The sequence below is a fragment of the Zootoca vivipara genome, chromosome 7 (genome assembly GCF_963506605.1).
Source record: "Zootoca vivipara chromosome 7, rZooViv1.1, whole genome shotgun sequence".
In the NCBI taxonomy this organism is placed as follows: Eukaryota; Metazoa; Chordata; class Lepidosauria; order Squamata; family Lacertidae; genus Zootoca; species Zootoca vivipara.
Genome location: NC_083282.1, coordinates 40,180,229 through 40,203,292, shown reverse-complemented (window position 1 = coordinate 40,203,292; position 23,064 = coordinate 40,180,229). Strand labels below are relative to the sequence as shown.

At 45.2% G+C, this 23,064-nt stretch overlaps 2 protein-coding genes across 3 annotated transcripts in view; one reads left to right on the top strand and one right to left on the bottom strand.

Moving 5' to 3' along the window:
• The window catches only part of SLC26A8 (solute carrier family 26 member 8), a 32,055-nt gene extending 30,155 nt beyond the window's left edge, over positions 1 to 1,900 (bottom strand). Inside the window, exon 1 of the mRNA XM_035124056.2 lies at positions 1,412 to 1,900. The gene's annotated coding sequence lies outside the window, so the exon portion shown is untranslated. The remainder of the gene's footprint in view (positions 1 to 1,411) is intronic.
• Positions 1,823 to 18,544, top strand: SHISAL2A (shisa like 2A). 2 transcript variants are annotated; one of them, XM_060276904.1, is made up of 4 exons: positions 1,823 to 2,223; positions 6,310 to 6,455; positions 11,119 to 11,201; positions 15,485 to 18,544. In XM_060276904.1, exons 1-3 carry the CDS (start codon positions 2,042 to 2,044, stop codon positions 11,148 to 11,150), a joined length of 360 nt encoding a protein of 119 aa, XP_060132887.1. In that variant the 5' UTR covers positions 1,823 to 2,041; the 3' UTR covers positions 11,151 to 11,201; positions 15,485 to 18,544. The 2 variants fall into 2 exon arrangements, with proteins under 2 accessions (XP_060132887.1, XP_034979944.1); XM_035124053.2 differs by lacking the exons at positions 11,119 to 11,201; positions 15,485 to 18,544 and having other exon boundaries at positions 6,310 to 7,862.
• The last annotated feature ends 4,520 nt before the right edge of the window (positions 18,545 to 23,064 follow it).

Genomic DNA, 23,064 nt, shown 5'->3' with positions numbered 1-23,064 from the left:
TCCACGAGGGGTCCTGTTTTGTGGCCCTACTGGTTAGCCCCAACACTGCTGCCTAGTTAAATGTTCATGGTCCTATTTCCAAAATGAGTTGCAGGCCATAGCTGCCAAGTTTTCCCTTTTCTCGCGAGGAAGCCTATTCAGCATAAGGGGAAATCCCTTAAAAAAAGGGATAACTTGGCAGCTATGTTGCAGGCAGAAGAGGTTTTTGCCATCCCCGAGGCAAGTGAATACCTGCTCTTTAATGTGAAAGAGAAAAGGGGATTGGAGGTCCTATGTTGTGTTGCAACAAGAAATTGCCCCCCGCTTTTTGTTACTAGCGACTGACTTATTTTTTAAACCTTTAACTGTTACAACATTAGCCCAGTTTAATATTCCACTTCCTCTTGTTGCTCACTTACCATTCTGGATGATTCAGCTCCTTGATCTGCTACTTTCCTTTTTGTAGCTACGTTACTCGTTTCTCTCTAACAGTTAGAACAGTTTAGAACCTCTGTGTTCTTTTAAATAGCATCAGTGGCAGTCTGGCACTGGGACTGAGCGTTCTGTTGCATGATGTAAACATTTCCCAGGCTTCCATAGTTCCACTTGATGGTGCTAACAGTTGTCAGTACTGTAATGCCTAATTTTCTGCATTAGTTTAGGATTTCTGTTGGAAGATTTTATCCTACAATTTGTCATCCATGTGTGTGCTGGCATGGATGTGTTCTTTGGTTTTTTTCCTTTTTACTCTTAGTGTCACCCTGAAGTTGAGCATTATAGGAGTGAACTGGGAACATACTGCTTAATTAGGTACAACCTCAGAGCCTGCAACTTATACACGTATGTGGCAAAAAAATTAAAAGGGGGGCAGGGGCGGAAAGAGGGCATGGTTCTGGGAAATATGACTTTGGCAAACCCACCTGGCAGAGAAACCAATGGGTTTTGACTATACGCGCAATTTTTACTTTTTTTTTTTTTTTTTACTTTTTGGGTTTTGACTTTGGGCAAAATCCCCTGAATGTAACCTTCGCAAAAGTTGTGGCCCTACTGCGTAGCAATTTCCTGATAGTGCTATAGCTCTGTGCTCCAGTTGTAGGGTGACTTGCAGCCTGTGTAGCACCAAAGTTCACTGCTATTGCCCTAAAGTGAAACTGAGATAACATGACTTTGAGATTTAGCTGAGTAAACAAACAGTCCTCTGGATGAATGGGTGTGTGATTTAGGGCAAATTCCTTCCTTACCCTCAGTGTTTTTGGCCCACCTGACTATAGCGCTGTAGAGCTTTATGTACTTCACTGTTTGGTTAACCGCTATCTTAGCCCTTATACTAAGAACTAAAACCCCAGGGTGGTTGATTCCGGGGCGTCTTTTGCTTATCAAACGTCAAAACTGGAAACCAGGCGTCCAAAGATCGTGGTCTGTGTCACCTCACCGTTTTAACTGCGTCGGGCCAGTTTTTCAGACGACGGCAACCTTCCAGGCTGCTGCAGCCTGCCAGACCTGGCTGGTCAAACACAGTTGGGCGCTGATGTGGATATATACGTCCCCGTGAATGGGACCCTCCGGGCAATCAAAAGGGTCTGGAATAACGCCTGAAATGGTTTCTCTTGAAATTCCGTCGACGCTGCGCCGGGGCTGCGAGATGAATCCCTCAGTTCGCCTTTCGCTTCTCTTCACAGGATCGCTGCTGCGTTATAGCATCGGCCAGAAGTCCTGCTCAGCGGGCAAGATTGCAGGGCGAGGGAGGCGGGGCGTCGCACAGGGCGAGCGAGGGAGTGGTGGGAGAGGGAGAAAGAAACCCTCCGCCTTGGCTACAGCAGAGTCAGTCGGCGGAGGTGGAAGGGGCGCCTCAGAAGTGGCAGGAAAGGCGAGCCGACTCCCACTGCGCCCTCGGGTTGCGTCTGCCTTTCTTCCTCCCTTTAGCGCGGGCGTCTTTCCCCCCATCTTGCCTCGGGCGCGCCGTTCCTCCTTGTTCTGCGGCACCTTCGATTCCAATTCCCCGCCGCTTCTGAAAGAAGAAGCTGAGCAGCCTAGCCGCGGACTCCGCTCGCTCGGCTGCACCATGAGCGCCGACTGCACGAGTTACATGAATGCCGACAAGGTGCTGGTCAGCGCCTTCAGCTGCCCGGGGGAGGACGGCGAGCCCGGCTCCATCTACTGTTGCGGCTTCCAGGACCTCAAGTATTGTTGCGATGACCCGAACAGCTTCTTCCCCTACGAGCACAACTACATGTGGTGGCTCAGGTGAGACCAGGAGGCAGGCTGGGGGGCTGCCCGCCCGCCTAGGCCATAGCTGCCAAGTTCCCCCTTTTCTCGCGAGGAAGCCTATTCAGCATAAGGGAAAATCCCTTAAAATAAGGGATAACTTGGCAGCTATGGCCTAGACCCCACCGAGTCCACCACAGTGCCAAGACCCTTTGGTGTGTCTCTGTGTGTGGAATTAGTGGGATGCGCTCTGCACACGCTCAGAGGTTGCATAATGATTCTGTGCCCGTCTCAGTGATGCCTTAGCACCAGGCTAAGCTTTGGCACTAAGTTAAGCTGAGCCACTAGCAGTGTGTTAATGTGTGTGGCCGGGGTGTGAATGTACAAACTAGTCATGTAACCAAATATGGGGGCTTTCTGGAATCTACACTGGTTGCTCAGAACTTGCATTATTTTAGGAGGGGATTTTTACCCCTCTTTTAGCAACCTTGTAGCAGAAGCAGTGTGAGAGGATCGTCTCTGCAGCAAGACGACTTAACATACAATAATTTCCCTTCATGTCCTTTGAATCATTGTATATCTATTACTGGCAACAACCAGGGTGACAAAAGGATGGGTTCTTTGAGACTCCAATACGTGCCTTTTCATTAACTCTAATTAATATTAGTGGTACAGAACAGGAGAATGGTACGGTAGTTACTAGCCTAGTCTAATTAATCCAAATGAAAGATTTGTCTCTTTGTAGAAATAACTCATCATTAATAATGTTGTGAAAGAGTTTTCTTAACAAGAATCTGATTTGGTTCAAACTTAATCCAGGTGGTTTTAGGCAAGTCATGTTACGGTATATTCACAGTGCAATCCTATGCATTTCCACTTGGAAGTAAACCCCATTGAATTCAGTGAGGCTTACTCCCAGATAAGTGGGTATAAGCTTGTAGCCTCCATGTTGCATTTGCAATAGGGATAGTGTAGCTGTGGCAAGGATTTGTGCAGCCTTGGAAAAGTCCACCTGAGTTAACAAACTGAGGGGCGGGGGAGGTGGAATCTCTTGTCTAGTCTGTCCTCCAATATATTACTAATACTAATATATTACTCGAAACAAAAAATAAAATAAAAATACATTCCAGTAGCACCTTAGAGACCAACTAAGTTTGTCATTGGTATGAACTTTCGTGTACATGCACACTTCTTCAGATACACTTCTTCGTGCATGCATACAAAAGCTCATACCAATGACAAACTTAGTTGGTCTCTAAGGTGCTACTGGAAGGAATTTTTTAATTTATTTTTTGTTTCGACTACGTCAGACCAACACGGCTACCTACCTGTAACTAATATATTGTTGTTGTTGTTGTTTAGTCGTTTAGTCGTGTCTGACTCTTCGTGACCCCATGGACCATAGCACGCCAGGCACTCCTGTCTTGCACTGCCTCCCGCAGTTTGGTCAAACTCATGTTCGTAGCTTCGAGAACACTGTCCAACAATCTCGTCCTCTGTCATCCCCTTATCCTTGTGCCCTCCATCTTTCCCAACATCAGGGTCTTTTCCAAGGATTCTTCTCTTCTCATGAGGTGGCCAAAGTATTGGAGCCTCAGCTTCACGATCTGTCCTTCCAGTGAGAACTCAGGGCTGATTTTCTTAAGAATATTACTAATATATTACTAATACTAATACACAGAAAACACTTTGAACACTCTTTTAAAAGTCCTATTCTACTAAGTTTATGAGTAAAAGATAAAAAGATTTATGCAATCTGAAGAGAAACCAAAGTATTGAATAAGTTTATATTTTTAAGGAGTGTCAACTGTGATCACCTGGATATTGATTAAAAGAGTATTTGCAAATGACATCTTGTGGGTGGGGTCCTGCCCCCCTGCCCCATCATGTGTTCAGTGACACCAACTGTACATGTATACATCACTAAGCACTGTGGCCAAATAAGCTTTCTGGAGCTTAAAACTGTCATAGTAAGCAATTGTGAGTTTTAAGGATTAGACTTCTGACACCATGTTGAGGTATTTCAGAAAATTAGGCAGACAAAATAGCTGCTGACAAGAACAGTTATTTTATTGTCATGACTAGTCAAAAACAGCAGCACTTTCAATGCTGACGGCATCATTAGGGATGGGATGTCAACTACGGTTGGAATAGCAACATAACACTTAAAGTTCCTCATTACACTCCCTTCTCTGTCATTTTCTTCCTCAGAAGTAACAGATGTCATCCCAAAAGAAGAATATCAACCATCAGTGACTGAATTTAAGTACTAATCTATGCAGGCAGATGGTGCTGCTACATTTCATGTGAGAGAAGTCCACCTCACAGAATACAAAATTTCTACAGCAAAGGCAGTGCTGTGTAGGAATTAAGAAACCTGTGGAATTTCACTTTTTTCATAATAAAAAGTAATAATTTTATACAAAGAATCATTCAAAATAATGATCCTCCACATGCAGTCTGAAGTGGTACAGTCCATTCTGTAACCTTGGGACTCTACCACCTGTCTCTTTTGCATGCGAAGAGACCAGACCAGCAACATGGAATCTAAAATAGGGGGCCTGTGGCAAAACATTTGCTTCAGCACACTACTTCTGTTTTAGTCCATTTAGAACTGAATATCACGATGGGTGTGAGTGACTGACAAGCATATTGTCCTTCCTGGAGCAGAAAGTTGGACTAGATAGCTTCAGTCCCCTTCTCTGTCTATGTTTATCTCCCCGGGAATAGTGAAGGAATGTGTTGTCTGCTGTAAATTGCAGGTCCAGCAACAAAAGGCTAGGTTTTATTCTTGTAGAAGGAAGGTGTACATGCAATGTTTTCCTATAGGCATTTTGCATATCAATACTTCCTGTACCTAATAAATGGGGGTGTGTCAATTTGCATTTTCTTAGAACAGAAAGTATTGATCTGATGTGTAAAGATGTTTCCTATTCTACTTAATTCAAGAGGGTTCTGGAAGCTTCTCTGTGTGAAAGAAACAAGCAGAAGGTTCATGATGTTTGGGTTATTCTTTCAGAGAAGCTGAGTACAGCTGGTTTAAACTGGATCTCTTCATAGCTGCCAAGTCTCCTGCTGAAAAATGTGGGATCAGCAGCGGCATGGCACCGGAAGTCACTTCTACGCATGTTTGGACATGCGTAGACGCAACCTCTGGTGCTGGCGCCACCCGATTTCCAGTGCCCATACATGGGTAGCGCGGCACCAGAAGTCGCTTCTACGCATGTCCGGACATGTGTAGAAGCGACTTCCGGTGCCGCACTACCCATGTATGGGCACCGGAAATTGGGCGGCGCCAGGACCCAAAATGGAGCCTCCCTGGCAGGTAGGAAATCCAGGGGATTTACGGGATTTTTCCCAATCCGGGCTGCCAGCGGGAAACTGTTTAAAATACGGGGGTTTCCCGCGAAAAACGGGAGTCTTGGCAGCTATGTCTCTCATCTCTTATCTTCTGTCAAGGTCATGCTGACTATAAAAGTAAGGCCAGAAGGAGCCTGGGTTTCAGTTTCTGTTTCTCTCTCTTTTCCTTTTGGTTTAGTGTTCTGTATATAGTGTTAAGGTTTAGTCTTATTAATAAGTTATTGTAAGTTTAAGTCAGGCTTCCTCAAACTCGGCCCTCCCAATGTTTTGAGACTACAATTCCCATAATCCCTGACCACTGGTCCTGCTAGCTATGGAGTTGTAGGCCAAAAACATCTGGAGGGTTGAGTTTGAGGAAGCCTGGTTTAAGTTAAGTCTGCTGCAACTAGATTTCTTATGGACAGTGCCAATCCTGATTGTATTGGATTTGTGACCATTATGCTCATTTGCCTTCGGTAGCTGTAAAGCTCTGCTGGATGAAATACAATTGCCTCTGGTCTATTTTTTGGGAATCCTGAAACGTGTTTTAAGTTTTTACTCTGCTAACTATATGTTGGAGTTCTGCTCTGGGTCAGTAACAGTAGAATTTCATGACAATTCAGCTCCCATGAGAATATTAAAGGCAAATCAGTTTTTCTCCATTCTGTCAAAACATCTGTCTTCTTTCATTAAGTACATGTGATGCTGATGATTTCTTGTTCTGTTGTGTTTGACAATGCTCCTAGAATGTCCAGCACATTAAATTTTGTTGCTTTCTTTTCTCAGTGTTGGAGCACTTATTGGCTTGTCAATTGCAGCAGTGGTCCTGCTGGCTTTTATCATCACTGTCTGCGTTCTTTGTTACTTGTTTATCAGCACGAAGCCACAAAGCAAACTGGATAGAGGCCTCAGTTTAAGCTTACAGTCAGCAGGTAAGAGCTCTTCATTCAGCAGAGAACATTCAGATGTTTCCTTAGTAGTTCCAATATTCTTCACCACCTGGGTTTTTAAACTGTTCTGATATCAAGCAGTCTCAATTTTTAGCCTTTCCAAGTCTTCCAAATTCAGATGGGTCAGGCAACATTTATTCCTTCTTGAAGTTGTAGAGGCAAAAAAATATTCAGACAGTATGTAGCAGGAGAACAAGTAGTCCATTGGGCAATAGAACTGTCACTCAGCACAACAGTGAAAAGGAGCAAGCCAATCACAGGGCTTCATTTTTGCTCATAAGGAAAGGAACGGAATGGGTTGTTGCATAGCTGGTTGGAAAAGACATACACCTGGACTGGGAGGACTTAGCAGCTCTCTTAGATCTTGCCTCCATTATGTTGGGGAAGAAGACCTTATCACCATTTGAGAGCTATGGCCTGACCTATAAACTGATCGTCACAGTGTCTTGCTATCAGAAGGCTTATCTGATGAATTTTCTGGTATCAGTGTTCTCCGATAATGTAGTTCATCCTGGCAGTTAGGGGAACATGGGTGATAGTTGACAGATCCTTGAGTTCAAAGTGTGGTCATAATCCCACACTGTTAGTGCCCTGCAACTCCAAAACTGGTGCTGGGTCCAGAACTACATTCAGATGCCGAATCTGATTATCAAATACTGGTACATGGTTGCAACTTTAATCATGGGCATACCCACGCTATACAAAGCATGCAGCTCCCTTGCCCATAACCACAACTGCCTGGTCTGGCTTCAGCTGCAGACTAAAGGCTCCCATTGATGTTAGCAAGTTCTAGTTCGGGCTAATCATCACCTATTTCTATTCCTTCATTACTGCTGATATGCAGAAAATAAGACCAAACAAACTCATATCAAAGCTCATATTGAAAATGTTCATAAATGGCAGGAGCCAGCATTTCTTTAAAAATATACCTCCTGTTCACCTTCTTGCTGAGTATTATAAGCCATGCTGCAGGAGCCACAGATAATTTCTTTCTAATCCTATATAATAAAGTCCCTGTGTCTCTGCGTCCAGTCCCTGTGTCCCTGGGTTTGTGCTACTGCGCATGTGCCCCACAGGCAGCTGTTGGGACTTGGAACGCAGAGACACTTGGAGCGCACGAGAGCAAGAGAGAGACAGATAATATGGCGGCGGCGGCAGCTGGATCCGCTCGAGCTTCTCCCTCCCTTCCCAGCCCTCAGGGCTACCTTTCCTGAGAGGGCAGAGAGAGCGCTGACAGCCACTGAAGCGTGTGGAGGGGGATGTCCGCTTCCTACAAACGGGCCAGGTTGCGAACAGAGCCTTGGAGACCGGAGTCCTCCCTCCCCCCAATCCTCCATACTTCCCCCGTCCTCTTCTTCTTCCTCCTCCCACCGACAGACCCCTCGAAATCCTGGCCTTTTCGTAGCGGGAGCTCCATCTTGGTCCGCTGCCTCCTCCTCCTCCTCACAACCTTCCCTGGCCCATGAGAGGAGTGGTGGGGCCGCGGCTTTCCCTCCCTCTCTGCGCTCGGCCGCGGGGCACAACAGGAGAGTGTGTTTGTTTACTTGCGTTCCTGGTGCGCCCCGCAGCCGAGCGCACAGAGGGAGGAATGGCCGCAGCCCCGCTGCTCCTCTCACATATGTTCTAACGGCCGTTTATTTAACGGGTTCAATGACACTAGTATAAAATATTTCCTGATTCCAACAGAGAGGTCCTTAAGGTGCAATCATATTATAGAGAATTCTGTCAGCTCTCTTATTTCATTTTAATTAGCAAAAACACCTAATCCTTTCTTATTCTTTTATTGGAAAGGCAAGGTTGAGCTTAACAGAAACAGCAAGGTACCTTCTTTGATCCCTTTTTATGTTAAAAGGTTCCTAATGGGGCATTCTCTAGAGATGGCAAGCATATCAGCCTGCTAATTAAGAGATTCTTAGTCCTAGTTGTCTCAGCCTTAGACAACAGACCTACTCAATTCAATTCCAGATGAAAACTTTTATTCTGTGAATTCAAGGGAACTGTATTGATTATCCTCTGAAATTGGAACTAAACCCATCATCAGTCACCAGCTACTTTTCTAGTTATTATTTCAATCTTTTGAAATGGGGAGAAATGGGGGGGCAGTTGTGGTGTTTCATTAAAGCTCTAGCAGCATATATACTGTCAACTAGTGGTGCAGCACTAAAACTGCTAGCACATTTGCAAAGCTAAGCATGGGAGGGGGGCATGTGTTGAGATCCCTGCTGTCATGGTCCGGTTGGCGGGCGGTTGAAGCCCTGGCTGAGGACGTCAGGACCAGAGGCAAGATGGTGGTGTAGAAGCAGGAACAGGTGCAGGGCTGAGGGTCCAACAGCAGGCAGTTGCAGGGTCAAGGAGCCGGGCGGAGGCGAAGGTCTGGGGGGGTCGAGGAGCAAGGCGTCGGCAAGGCGAAGGTCTGAGGGTCAAAGATCAAGGCGTCGGCAAGGCGAGGGTCCAAGGAGCAAGGCGTCGGCAAGGCAAGGATCCAAGGGTCGAGGATCAAGGCGTCGGCAAGGCAAGGGAGCAAGGAGCAAGAGGCCAGATGCAACCAGGCAGGGATAGCGTTGCTGTGGCAAAGAGCTGAAGGGAAATGCTGAGCTTTTATCCCTCCCAGCTCCTGCCACCAGGTGCAGTGAGTTATCAAGTGGCCTCACCTGAGTGGCCACTCCTTGCTTCTCCAGCACAAGCTGAGGCAGGCCCCAGTCCTGCAAAGCACTACAGGCCCCAGAGCCTGACTCCTGCCCATACTCCTGACACCTGCAATGCAGGGAGTTGGATTAGATGACCCCCAGGGCCCCTACTTCTCCTCTGCTTCATGGCCCTGTGATGTAGGCTGCTTCTCCAGATCCTCCAAAGTGGTTTCCTTTAAGAGGGACATGACAAAAAACCCCATCTGGAAGCACCCCCTTTCTGCCTCATATGTTGTCATAACTATGGTAAAACAGTTGGTTTTGTGGAACTTTATCTACCATCAGAAAACACCAGGTCACAGCAGAAAAGATGACTAGCAAAATACATTAATGACCAATTTAGGAATAGCAGTCAATGGACTAGAAAAGGAATAACCTTTAATGTCTGTCTTTGAGAAACAATTGCTTGTGGGTATGCGGGTGGCGCTATGATCTAAACCACTGAGCCTAGGGCTTGCTGATCAGATGGTCAGCGGTTTGAATCCCTGCGATGGGGTGAGCTCCCATTGCTCGGTCCCAGCTCCTGCCAACCTAGCAGTTCAAAAGCACGTCAAAGTGCAAGTAGACAAATAGGTACTGCTCCAGCGGGAAGGTAAACGGCGTTTCCGTGCGCTGCTCTGGTTTCACCAGAAGTGGCTTAGTCATGCTGGCCACATGACCTGGAAAAACTGTCTGCGGACAAACGCCAGCTCCCTCAGCCAGTAAAGTGAGATGAGCGCCGCAACCCCAGAATTGTTCGCAACTGGACTTAACTGTCAGGGGTCCTTTACATTTTTACAGATACAGCAGCAGACATTTTCAAGCCCTCAAATCTAGCTTGGTCTAATTATTAAAGGAACTTCAGAATCAGATAAACTCATTTCCTTTTTTCTCCCTTAAAAGAATGACCTGGGGAAATATCACTAAGTGGCACATTTGGTAACTATGACAACCTTAATTAGGTTGATTTGAAATATATATGTGTGAATTTGAAGTTTTCCAGCTTGTTAAAAATGATTAATATACTGTACTCTTAAGTGTGTTAACCTAAATCTGTTGATACCTGTTCTCATCTCTCTCTTAATTATAAGGCTAGCTGATGATCATAACTGCTTTATCATAACTGGATATCTGTTCATTTCCTTTGAAACTAGTCACTCATGCTTTGAATGTCCCTAATCTGCTGAATTAGAAACAGTAAAGCTGTTGAAACTTTCTACTTGGCCTTTGTAAGTGATAAATCTGAGGCTTTGAGGAACAGCTCACACTCTGCGCAGTAAGTGTTAAAAGGCCAAACACACAGGTTGACTTTGGTGCCTCTGCTTATTAGGGTTGCCAACTTACTAGAATAGTACAAGATGCATTTTAATTGTGACAATAGAGCAAGTTCAGAACCAAGAGGCAAACCCAATTTCAGCTTATGCAGCCATTGCCTTCCTAAACCTTGCTTTGTCAGAAGCTCAGAGATAAGATCTGGAAAGAAATTATGCTAATTCATCCCATCAAGAGTATCTACCAGGAGTGGTTGGGGCAGTGCTGCAGAGCTACCCACCTAACACAGTACAGTAATCAATGCCACTTATTGGGATGATGCAGAGCAGGGCAGGGAAATGTGCAAGGTTGGGGCTGTGCAAGCACACCAATGGATGCTCCCACCAATGTGCACACACAGCCTTGTTCTAGCTGCTGCATTGCCCTGGTAAAGCACCTCCCCACTGTGCTGCCTGCTCTTGCTAACTACCTATGTGGCTGAAGCATCCTTTATTTATTTTCTTAGAGTTAGAGCTCCCTTTTTTCCTGTCATTGGACCCAAGGCAGTTGCCTATCCAGACAGTGATCAGACTCACTTAGCTTCAGCCAGGTGATGGCTTCATGTACCTTCAGACCATACCAGTAGAGCATCCTCATTAGATCCTGTAACTGAAAGATGCCTACTTCATTTCAGGTTGACTGAAAAAGATGTCCTTTTTGTTTTTCAGGTCGAGAGACTAGAGGAAGTTCTCTATGTTAAAGAAAGGTGTGTGGAACAGGACATGTACGGACCAGTTCTGCAAGCAAATAGGTACAGTGTTCTTCCTGTTACAGCCCGCAGTCTCTTCTTTGTAGCTGAGGGAATGTTTGCATTTGAATTCAGGATCGATGATAATTATTTGCTATTTGAAAGGCAGTATATGTGTGTTCAAACAAACCCCTTCACCTGTTCAATGGTGAAGGGTGTGTTCCTGCTACCCTCTTGTGCAGTCATGGAACTTGCAAGATTGTTCATTTGAATGCCTACTTATTTGAATGCCTACTGTGTTATTTAGTCCATAGGAGTCCTTGCCGTCTTTGTGACTTTCCTTGAGCAGGGCCATTCAGGTCAAATATTAGCTTTTGTGAAATGCGGGGATTAGGTAACGTTGGGTTATACTCAGTACTGATGTTCCACTAGTGCAGTAGACTTTCATTCACAAGGGAACTTTCCCCATTCCTCCTCTCCAGGCCCCTGTGCACCCTACAGACATGCCCCCCAGCATCTTTTGAAGGTGCACAGTGAGAGGAGAGGAAGGAGTCTCTTTCTGTCATCCCCTTCTCTCTCTAGCAGACTGCTGGGAGTAGGACAAATCACTCTTCTTAGAGGTCTGAACCGATCACTTGGCAGAGGTTCCCCCCCAAATCCTCCTTTTCTTATTCTGGGGCTAGTCCAAGACATTTTGATGCTTGGGGCAAACCACAAAATGGTACTCTACTCCCTGCCAGGGAAGAAGGGGTGAGGGAAGATCTACATCAGGAACAAAGGGGGAATAAAGATCCCTTTTAGGATCTTCTGCCTCTGGATCCTGTCACCCAAGGCAATCACCTCACCTTGCCTCATGGGTGGGCTGGCCCTGTCCCTACCCCATGAAATTAGGCTGAAAGCCACAGGTTGCTTATGCACTGCTAATGAATTTCACAACTGACAATTGGAAGCATTAAAACTCATTGTGGAATCAGTCATTGAAACATTTTCATGAAAGCAAATATTCTGGGACATGGACCCCTGAGTAAGACAGGGAATAAAGTTTGGGCTAAGTAGTTTAGCATTGTTCTACTTCCTGAATAATGAGTGTGGATTGTTTCCCCATGGGGTCACGAAGAGTCGGACACGACTAAACGACTAAACAACAACAACATTGCAGTAGTAACATTTCATGTGAAAGGTCTGTGTCATAGAGCACATAATTCAGCTGAGACAGAAGGATTTAGCCATTGAGAATAAACACTGATTCATCTGGACAGAAGAAAATTATTTTTTTAGTGCACTTGTCTGTGGATTATTGAAAGGGAGGCAGCACAGTGTTGCTGACTGATCAATGAGGATTTGAACTAAAAATGCAGATAAAAGAAACATGCTTTAGAATGAAATATACTGCATTCCTTTGGTCGGCTTTACAATTTTGTTTGCGAGTTTCAGGGTGCATTTAAAAAAATAACTTTTTATTTGGTTTTATAAATAAGGATCATAATAAATGATACAAATAAATAGATCAAGTCTTCTCATGTCATGTGTAATATTTACAACATATGGTTCATTCTTGTCACGGTCCGGGTTACAGGCAGTCAGAGTCCTGGCTTGGTACATTGGGACTGAGATAGAGGACGGGACGCAGGAATCAGCAGTCCAGGGTCTGCAATCCACGGGTCAGGAAGACAATCAGGAAACCAGGAGTCAGGAAGGCAAGAATCAGAGGGCCAGGATACCAGGAGTCAGGAAGCCAAGGGTCCAAGAGTCAGGAAGCCAAAGCACAGCTAGGTGGGTAGCGAGTTGCTGTGGCAAAGAGCCAGAGGGAAATGCTGATCTTATATACCCCTCCTGGCCCTTCCCACCAGGTGCTACGAGTCTTCTGTCAAGCCTCACCTGTGCGGCTGCGCCTTGCCCTTCCAGGCCAAACTCAGGAAGGCCCCAGTCCTGCAAGGCCCTACCAGTCACAGGGCCTGGCTCCTGCACACACTCCTGACAGTACTCTCCCCCACAGGAAAACGGGGTTCCTCCCCCGGTCAAGGCCCAGGCTTGTCTGGGAACCTCTGGTGAAAGGCCCAAACCTTGGTAGGCGCGTCGACATGGTTGGCCAGTTCCTATGATCTTTCCTTGGGCCCATAGCCCACTCAGTCAATTAGATAGTGGAGTTTGCCACGGAGACATTTCGAGTCCAGGACCTGGGCAACCTGGAACTCCTCATGACCGTCAACTTGGACCAGCAGCGGTGGCGAGGCGATGCGACCCAGAAAATAGTCCGCATAGCAGGGCTTGAGCTGGGATACGTGAAACACCGGGTGGATCTTCAGAGAGGGGGGAAGCTCCAACTTGTGGGCAACCGGATTGATCTGCTGCAGGATGGGGAAAGGTCCCTGGTACTTGTAGTCCAGCTTAGCCGAGGGACGTCTGGTGTGATGGTGCTCCAAGGACAGCCAGACCTTGTCCCTGACCTGGAATGCGGGCCCCTGCTGATGCCGTCGGTCAGCTTGCGCCTTATAATTGGCCTTGGCTCTCTCTAGGTACTGTACCAGGTCGGCTTGTGCTCCTGAATGTGGGAGACCCGATCATTGGCGGAAGGTACGAGAGACGCCGCCGGTGTGCAGGGGTGGTGGCATGGGTGGTACCCGAGGTTGGCATAGAAAGGGCTCTGCCCCGTGGAGGCATGGCAGGCATTGTTGTAGGCAAACTCGGCCAAAGGCAGCAGATCCGATCAGTTCTTGCACTGACTAGTCCCTGTGCAAATGAAATCTTTGTTCCACCACTGCAAGGCTGCCCTACTCCATCTCCTGGGGGAGGAGCTGAAGCCATGACACTGTAGCAGCAGTACCTGCAAGAATCATTGTCAAAGGAATGATTCTTCAACATCAACTTCGTTGGACTGGTGATGTTGTTCGGATATCTGATAATTGTCTTCCAAAGCAACTAGTCTATTCTGAACTTAAAATTGGAAAGCGTAATGCTGGTGGTCAACAAAAGAGATTTAAAGGCTCTCTGAAGGCAAATCTTAAAAAATGTGAACACCGACAACTGGGAAACACTGGCCTGTGAGCGCTGCAGTTGGAGAACAGCCTTTACCAAAGGTGTCGTGGACTTTAAAGACGCTCAAACTTAGGACAAAAGGGAGAAATGTGCTAAGAGGAAGGCACACTTGGCAAACCGTCACCAGGATTAGCTCCCGCCTGGAAACCTTTGTTCCCACTGTGGAAGGACTTGTGGATCTAGAATTGGCCTCAACAGTCACTTACGGACCCACTGTTAAGACCATGTCCATGGAAGACAATCTTACTTGGCTACGAGTGATCACCAAAGAAGAAGACCTGCAACCCCCTTTCATGGAGCAGCTTTGGCATGCAAGAGACTGACTTGGAGCAAAAAGGATGGAGAAAGGGGCAAGGCTGTGTACAGTATTTGTACCAGCATTGCTGTGACAAATGAGTGGGGATTTTATACAGGCAAATGGAGTGAAGCCTCATGGTTGTTTTTAGCTGTTGAAGTTGAATCCTTCCTGGCACTCTAACCTTGGGCATTATTGATCTATTGTCCCCAGCAGAATGCAAGAGGGCATTTTCCAACTTCAGCTACTATCTGTTGATGAATCTGTTTGTGCTTGTGGCAGACCGCTGTTGATTTGGCTAAATTAGTGACAAGTTAAATGTGAGGTAGGAAATCCACTAATAGAATCTCCTGCATTTTTGTTTTTGTGCTGTTTTGGAAGTTGGCAGAGTAGTGCTCTGAGGAATGTTGTTTAACCCTTTCTTCCCACGCCCCTTTTCTGATGGAGCTGATCTTCGAAGTAACTGTAAGCAAAACAGGAGCTGAAAGATCCTAATTGTGATGTCCCACATCACATTTGATTTGGCCCTGTGCCAAGATATCTTTGTCATCTTCATGCATTCTTTTAGGGTAGTATTAATCACCTTCTGTGCTTTATCACAGAACTGGATTGTTAACTTAGTGTTCTTTTCTTTTTTTAAAGCCTATACTTATGAAGCATGTGTAGAGCTACAGCTATAGTAGTTAACGTGTCCCTGGGTAGGAAACTGGTAGTGCAATCCTCTAGAAGCAAGTCCAGTTGACTTTAATGGGGCATTCCTAGGTCTAGGATTCTAGTCTGGGATTCACATTCCTGCTTAGCACTTGATCTTGGCTGGGGTAACATTATTTATTGCTTCTAAGGTTATTAGTCACAGAGTTATTGTGCAAATAAAATATGATTGCCCCATGTATGCCATCCTGAGCTCCATGGAGGAAGAGTGAGATTCAAGTATGACAAAGACAAATCTATTCAAAAGTGTGTGTGTGTGTGTGTGTGTGTGTGTTTAATAGTGGTTTCTGTTTTGTTTCCATAGCAGAAAACTGCATCTTTCAGAACACACCAGCAAAACTGTCTCACAGCCCAACAGAAACGAGTCTCTTGTCTTTAAGCTGGACTGGAAGAATCCAACTCAAGAACCCAAGGAGCACATTGAAAGTTGTTCTATTGCTGCTGTGAATGCTATTAATGCTCAGGGTCCAACCTGGAATCATCCAGGAATATGAAATCATGATTGTCACCATTCATGTACATTGCAGGCCCTGATCCAGTGACAACCTTCCCCCTCTGTTATACAAGTATGTATTGTCTTATACTTGCAGGAATGTTAACTTTTAATTAAATGAGCTACTATTGCTTTTTTTAAAAAAAGTAACCTGTTGCTCATACAGGCCATCTTACATGCCCAAAATGCAAATGCAACAGTATATTTTGATTTGCATAATTTCTGTTAAGAAAGTGATTTTTTGTGCCCCAATATTTTCCTTGAATTATGCATCTGCAAACTTTTGTGTTAAACACATGGTTCTTTCTGAACAAACAATACCCCGTTTCCTAACATTTCATTTGTGTCTTCATTGTCTACTGTGGAGACACATTTTAATGATACCTGAAGGAGCGTCTCCACCCCTATTGTTCTGCCCGGACACTGAGGTCCAGCACCAAGGGCATTCTGGCGGTTCCCTCGTTGCGAGAAGCCAGGTTACAGGGAACCAGGCAGAGGGCCTTCTCGGTAGTGGCACCCGCCCTGTGGAATGCCCTCCCATCAGATGTCAAAGAGAAAAATAACTACCAGATTTTTAGAAGACATCTGAAGGCAGCCCTGTTTAGGGAAGCTTTTAATATTTAATAGATTATTTTAATATTCTGTTGGAAGCCGCCCAGAGTGGCTGGGGAAACCCAGCGATGGGCGGGGTACAAATAATAAATTATTATTATTATCATTATCTTCTCATACATATTATTTATTTAGTATTTCTGCCCCACTCTTCCTTCCTAGGAGTCTAAGATGGCATACAGATGAGCAAAGAATATAAACCAAATCAAAACCTTAAGTACATTATACAAAGTAATATCAGCAAAATGTTTTAAAAGACAGAATTCACAGTACATCAGCAAGGGATTACAAATGATTGCTCACTGACCCTGAGCAGGGTCTCCCCTGCAGCTCTTAGGGTGAAAATAGGCAGATGTTGAGAAGGCACAATAACTTTCACTATATATACTATTAAAGTTAGTTGTGGCAATTCAAATTGCAGCACAAACCAACAGTGCTTCACTCAAGGCATGAGTTAAAGCGCATGCTCAAAGCCAAATTGAAGAGACTCCTCAATGTATTATGTAATCCTAAATAGAAAGATGCAATTAGCAATTAAAACCAGTTCCATTAAATTGGCTTGATAAAATTTAAAAGCAGGTAACAGTTTACTAATTTGCCAGGAGCATTTGAGGCCCACAGGATCTGCTTCAGTGGCTTGTGATTTATAAAGACATCTGTTAGTGACACCTTTGTTCATCGGAGCAGCCGTTTCTCATTAAACCAAGGTTCACAGTCTTCTATGCATCATGTTAATGATAAGCAAGCCTGTTTATCTCACACTATTATTTTTGAAGGCTTACAGTGATCAACTCTCCTATATTATAGACATAAACTTGCATGGGGTGGAAAACCCATGGCTACATAAATAAATATGTCATTCATAGCAGGAAAGGCATATTGTTTAGAGAGCATGGGTAGGCAAACTAAGGCCCAGGGGCCGGATTCAGCCCAATCGCCTTCTAAATCTGGCCCACAGACATTAGACTGTGTCCTTTTATTTAAAATGCATCTCTGGGTTATTTGTGAGGCATAGGAATTTGTTCATTCCCCCAAAAAACATAGTCCGGCCCACCACAAGGTCTGAGAGACAGTGGACCGGGCCCCTGCTGAAAAAGTTTGCTGACCCTTGGTTTAGAGCAGGGCTACATGCCACTTTGAGGGCCACTTCTGTAGTTCTGCTAACTCAAATGAGCTACATTGTTATGCGAACCATAGAAAAGTACCGGTATTTTGATTAGTGTTAACTTTCCGATCATTTCCCCTCCTTTTCTTTCTTTCTCTCTTCTCCATAGTACACTGTCATTTCTTTCTGTATCCCAGAAGTGGGGAGGCTATGCCCTCCAGATGTTGCTGGGCTCCAAGTGCCATCATACCTCATCATTGGTTACGTTGGTTGGAGCTGATGGGAGTTGTAGTCCGGGGTTTCAGGCAGGGAGACATTTAAAGCCCTATCTGGAGATGCTGGGAATTGAACCTGAGACCTTTCTGCATGCAAAGCAGATGCTTTGTCCCTGAACTATAGTCCTTTTCCACAATTTCTTTCTCTCTCTGCACAATCACAGGTCTGCATTTTGTTTGCTTTCCCCAGGTACTGTACACTCAGTTTCTCAACTGCCGCCTCTGTTTTTGCCCACATTCTCCTCCATCACTGAAATTCCATTCATTATCTCTCTGCTCCCCCTCTGTATTTTAATCTACCAATCCTCTCTTTTCTTATTCACAAGTTTGTCTGCATCCACACATCACTTTGTTTTCTTCTCTCTGCACTTTTCCTTTCTATTCCATAGTTTAGGATAAGGTTAAAACACAAAAGGGGCTGAAGCTGATATGAATAGTGGTAGACAACATGCCCCATCATCACAGGTAGGTTTTTTGTGGTAGGTTTTTTTTTAAAAAGTGTCATATTAAATTGATTTTTGGCATGAGAAATGGTCTAGCATCTTATTCTGCATGCTCCAGGCATCATACCAGTACTCCAACACTAATTGCTCCATCTGTCCACTCCATTATTGCCAAAACTCTTTTAAAAATGTAGAATGAGATCTCAACCAATTGTTTTCATCCAAATCCCTAAGGACCTGCTGCTCTTATCTCTGGAAAATGTGCATTCGGCATCATAGAAAAGGGACAACTTCAAAATCTATTGTTGGTAGTCTGCCATGCTTATGTGAATTGTATGCGAATGATTTAAATTGGTGATTGTATGTAAATTAAAATGTGGGAATTTTTGGTTACCCCAACAGCTTCTTTAGTCATATTTCTTTAATCTAAGATGGTTGCATGGCACCCTGTATGCCTCCTTCTGGCATCTCCTGCAGCCAAGCTGGTGCCAAGCTTTGCTTTGGACCACATCAGCAAGGCTGAGAGGGCGGCCTTGTTGTCTGGGCAGTTCAAGACCTCCATACACACTGCCCTGGCTTGTATCTGGGGAGGTCACTTTGGTACTGCTAACGCAGCAGTTTGACTTCACCCCGAGAGGTGCACTCCATTGTCTCTTGAGATAGACAGATGCCAACAAAAGGTCCCAGGAAATCCTGTTGGCATCCCCGCATGTCTGCCTAATGGGTTATCAGGGCTATGTGTGCAATAGGCATGATTTTCCCCCATGAGAAAGGTACCAGCTTTGCATGCAGCCTGTTTATGCCTTTGGTTGTATGCTCAAGCTCTTAACAGTCATTTAATCAGTGACACATTGTAGTCCAGTCTGAATCTCCAACTGAGATTAAGTGGCTGCTTGCTTTCTCCTGCACACACCCCACCCGCCCCAATGCTTTTGGTTTGTTTCCAGATAGTTGCATGGTTTTAACACCTCAAATGTAATTAAATAGGACGTAACAAAGGAGGTTTGAAAAGAGTATCACAAGGAGGAAAATGCACAGTTACCTGTTGGCAGGGTGATTCTTGGGACACAAGCATAATTTTCCTGCTTATTTCTTTTCACTTCCAGTAGTGGAAAAGCAGGTCCCAGATCAACAAATGTAGGATGCATTCAGCCCATCATGTACTGTAGTCTATGTATGGGTGGTTTGTCAGGATTTTTAGACTGCTTTTGTACATCTCAGTGCACACAAAAATGAACAAAATGAAAACAGCATTAAAACAAAGCAGGGAGAGAGAAACACACATATACTTCTCATATTGGATGCTGGATGGTAATCAAGTTCTGGCAAGTTTTGCAACACAATTATATGTGGTGTGACCTTGGGCATTCCATTGTCTCTAGAGATAAGACGGATGCCAACAACTGACACTGGGCAGGCCACTCTGCTGAAGGGGAACAGTAGTTTAGGGTGTGATCACATAACTAAGTACAATGTAGGTGAAAACAATATTCAGTTGGCATCAAGAGGTGGCTGGGGTGCTTGAGGGTTTCCGTTTCTGTGAATTCCTAGGTGAATTGGCCTGATCCTCACCTCCCAGGCCAATGTGCAAATTGAAACATTGTTGTCCTTCAGATTTTGCACTTCTCTGAATTTGATATTTGAGAAGGGGAGCCAGCTGGGAAACCAACAGTCGATACTCTGTGTGTCCACCTCCCTTATTGAACCATCATAAATGTTGTACAAGGGCATTGCCTTGGAGAGAATGCATTTGCTTTGATCAATACCAGTGCCTGCAACCCACTAAAGGCAATTTCTTTTGGTTGTAGAGCTCACAACTATGCTTTCATGCAGGCTGGGTTTTTTTGTTTTGGATTTAGACAGCTTTTCCATATTAATTCATTGAACTCACACTGAATCAATGTGATTGTTTTGATAAATTATCAACGCCACAGTGAGCTCTTTGCACCTGAAGCCACCAGGGTATGCATGCTACATTAAAACCAGAAGGATTAAAAAGCCAGTTTCTGCCAAGCGACTTCCACAAGGGCAGCCCTACCGTTAAGGCAGAGTGAAGTGGTGCCTTCATGTTTTGGATGTCATGAAAGGATAGCAAAATTGTTAGATATAATAGTAATAGTAACAACAACAACAATTTATTATTATTATTATTATTATTATTATTATTATTATTATTATTATTACCCTGCCCATCTGGCTGGTTTCCCCAGCCACTCTTGGCGGCTTCCAACAAAATATTAAAATACAATGGTCTGTTAAACATTAAAAGCTTCCCTAAGCAGGGCTGCCTTCAGATGTCTTCTAAAAGTCTGGCAGATGTTTTTCTCTTTGACATCTGGTGAGAGGGCATTCCCAATTTCTGGGCAGAACGATGGGGGTGGAGATTCTCCTTCAAGTATAATGGACCGAGGCCGTTTAGGGCTTTAAAGGTCAGCACCAACACTTTGAATTGTACTCGGAAACGTACTGGGAGCCAATGTAGATCTTTCAAGACCGGTGTTATTCCCAGTCATCATTCAATTTATTATTGCATTCACACTGCCAGAGAGGCAGAGAGCACCTGTGGGGTCAGTGCTGAAGTAACTTGACCTGCATAGGGATCAGTGCACCATAACCGGGGCTGGGTAGATTTGTTGCTCAGTGATATCTCGCCGCTGCTGGAAGTCAGGTGTTCTAGCAGGGCTCTTGTGTTCTGAGGTGTCATGTTCAGTTCAGTGCTGTTCAAAGGAGTTATGTGAATGCCTGTTCAATACTGCTGAAGTTATTTCATTTCAGTGCCTGCTCTTGTCTGCCATCAGAAGCAATTGTCTGGTGGTGCTTTTCCTCCACTCACAGAGCCATTAGGAGGCTAAAGTGCAAGGCAGCATGATACAATGCAGTGAATATTGGAAATCTGAGGTCAAATTTCCATTTGATTGTGATTGAGTTTGGATGGACCTTCAGCAAGTTGTTTACTTGCAGCTTCAGTCCCCCCCCCCATACTGAAAGTAGCGGTTTTATGTCCTAGGGACTGAAGTTCCTCTAAAACCTTGGATGGAACCTCTTCCCCAACTGGTAATATTTTCAGGAATGCATGCAGGAGCCAGGCCCTGTGACCAGTAGGGCTTTGCAGGACTGGGGCTTTCCTAAATTTGTTCTGAAGAGGCAAGGCGCATCCGCACAGGTGAGGCCAATTGGTAACTCACAGCACGGGGTGGCAAGAACCGGGAAGGGATATAAGGTCAGCATTTCCCTTTGGCTCTTTGCCACAGTAACGTGCGTCCTGCCTTGCTGTGTTTGGCTTCTTGACTCCTTGCTTCCTGATCCTTGGTTCCTTGACTCCTGATTCCTGACCCTCAGACCCTTGGCTTCTTGACTCCCGGCTCTCTGTCCCTTGGACCCTTGGCTTCCTGACTCCTGTTCCTGCTCCCACCCCGCCGTCTTGCCCCCGGTCCTGACGTCCTCAGCCAGGACTTCGACCACCCGCAAACTGGGCCATGAAGAAGAAGAAGAGTTTGGATTTGATATCCTGCTTTATCACTACCCTAAGGAGTCTCAAAGTGGCTAACATTCTCCTTTCCGTTCTTCCCCCACAACAAACACTCTGTGAGGTGAGTGGGGCTGAGAGACTTCAAAGAAGTGTGACTAGCCCAAGGTCACCCAGCAGCTGCATGTGGAAGAGCGGAGACGCGAACCCGGTTCCCCAGATTATGAGTCTACCGCTCTTAACCACTACACCACACTGGCTCTCCATGACAAATATAAAGCTGGATTTTGAAACAGCAGGGTAATTTCGAGTTGGGGCAAATTGGGAAGACAACAATGAGGATATACTGAAAGGAAAAAAACATGGCAAGAGCCTGGATCCCCTTACCAACTTATCCCCTTTGCTGCTAAAATTGCACTCTCCCCTTCTCATTGTTGACACCAGGGGTAGACAATGTGATACCCTCCAGATATTGTTTGAGTACAGTTCCAATTAGCCTAAACCAGCATGACCAATACCCAGGGATTATGGGAACTTGAGTCCAACAGCATCTAAATAGTGCCACTTTTGCTATCCTTGGTCTACACCAGGCATCCCCAAACTGCGGTCCTCCAGATGATTTGGCCTACAACTCCCATGATCCCTAGCTAACAGGACCAGTGGTCAGGGATGATGGGAATTGTAGTCCAAAACATCTGGAGGGCCGAAGTTTGGGGATGCCTGGTCTACACCATTAGGGCAGGCGCAGGCTCATAGAATCATAGAAGTGGCAGGGACCCTGAGGGTCATCTAGTCCAACCCCCTGCAAAGGCAGGAATCTCAGCTAAAGCATCCATGACAGATGGCCACCCAACCTCTGCTTAAAAATCTCCAGGGAAGGAGAGTCCACAGCCTCCCAAGAGAGTCTGTTCCACTGTCAAACAGTTCTTAATGTCAGAAAATTCTTCCTGAAAGTTCCAGAAAATTCTTCAAACCTGTAGATCTGCTGCCATTGTATCTAGTTTTGCCCTAAATCTGTGGTTCCAACAAAGTGATGAGGGCAAGAAATTACCATTTGAACCAAGGAGATTGGGGAGAGAAGAGGTTAAACTAATGGAAGTCCAGCAATGAATTTGGGAACATAGTAGATTGTGGCAGCACATGGGAGCAAGGACCAAGCTACATGCACACACTCACTCGGTAATTGACATTTATAGGAGGGGAGGGAAGAGACGCCACCACAAGGAAGAGATTAGGATGGTAAATAGCACACTGTGTTTTGACCCAGGTCAGGTACTAGCATTGAAAATGATGGGAGGAAGTGAGAAAATGAGGTGAATGAGGAAAATAGGATTAAAAAGCATAGTCAGCAAGAGGACCACAGGATTAGTGGGTGGTGACTGCAGCAACTCATAGCATGATCTTATCTCTGAGTGATGCTTGCATGGCATAGCCATAGAGCAGGCATGTCCAACAGGTAGATCGTGATCTACCGGTAGATCCCTGGACGT

Bases quoted from the DNA above. Each gene is read 5' to 3' on its own strand.
- SHISAL2A (XM_035124053.2), top strand. From the start codon at position 2,042: ATGAGCGCCGACTGCACGAGTTACATGAATGCCGACAAGGTGCTGGTC. The intron at 2,224-6,309 runs GTGAGACCAGGA...TTCTTTTCTCAG, and splicing joins AACTACATGTGGTGGCTCAG to TGTTGGAGCACTTATTGGCT.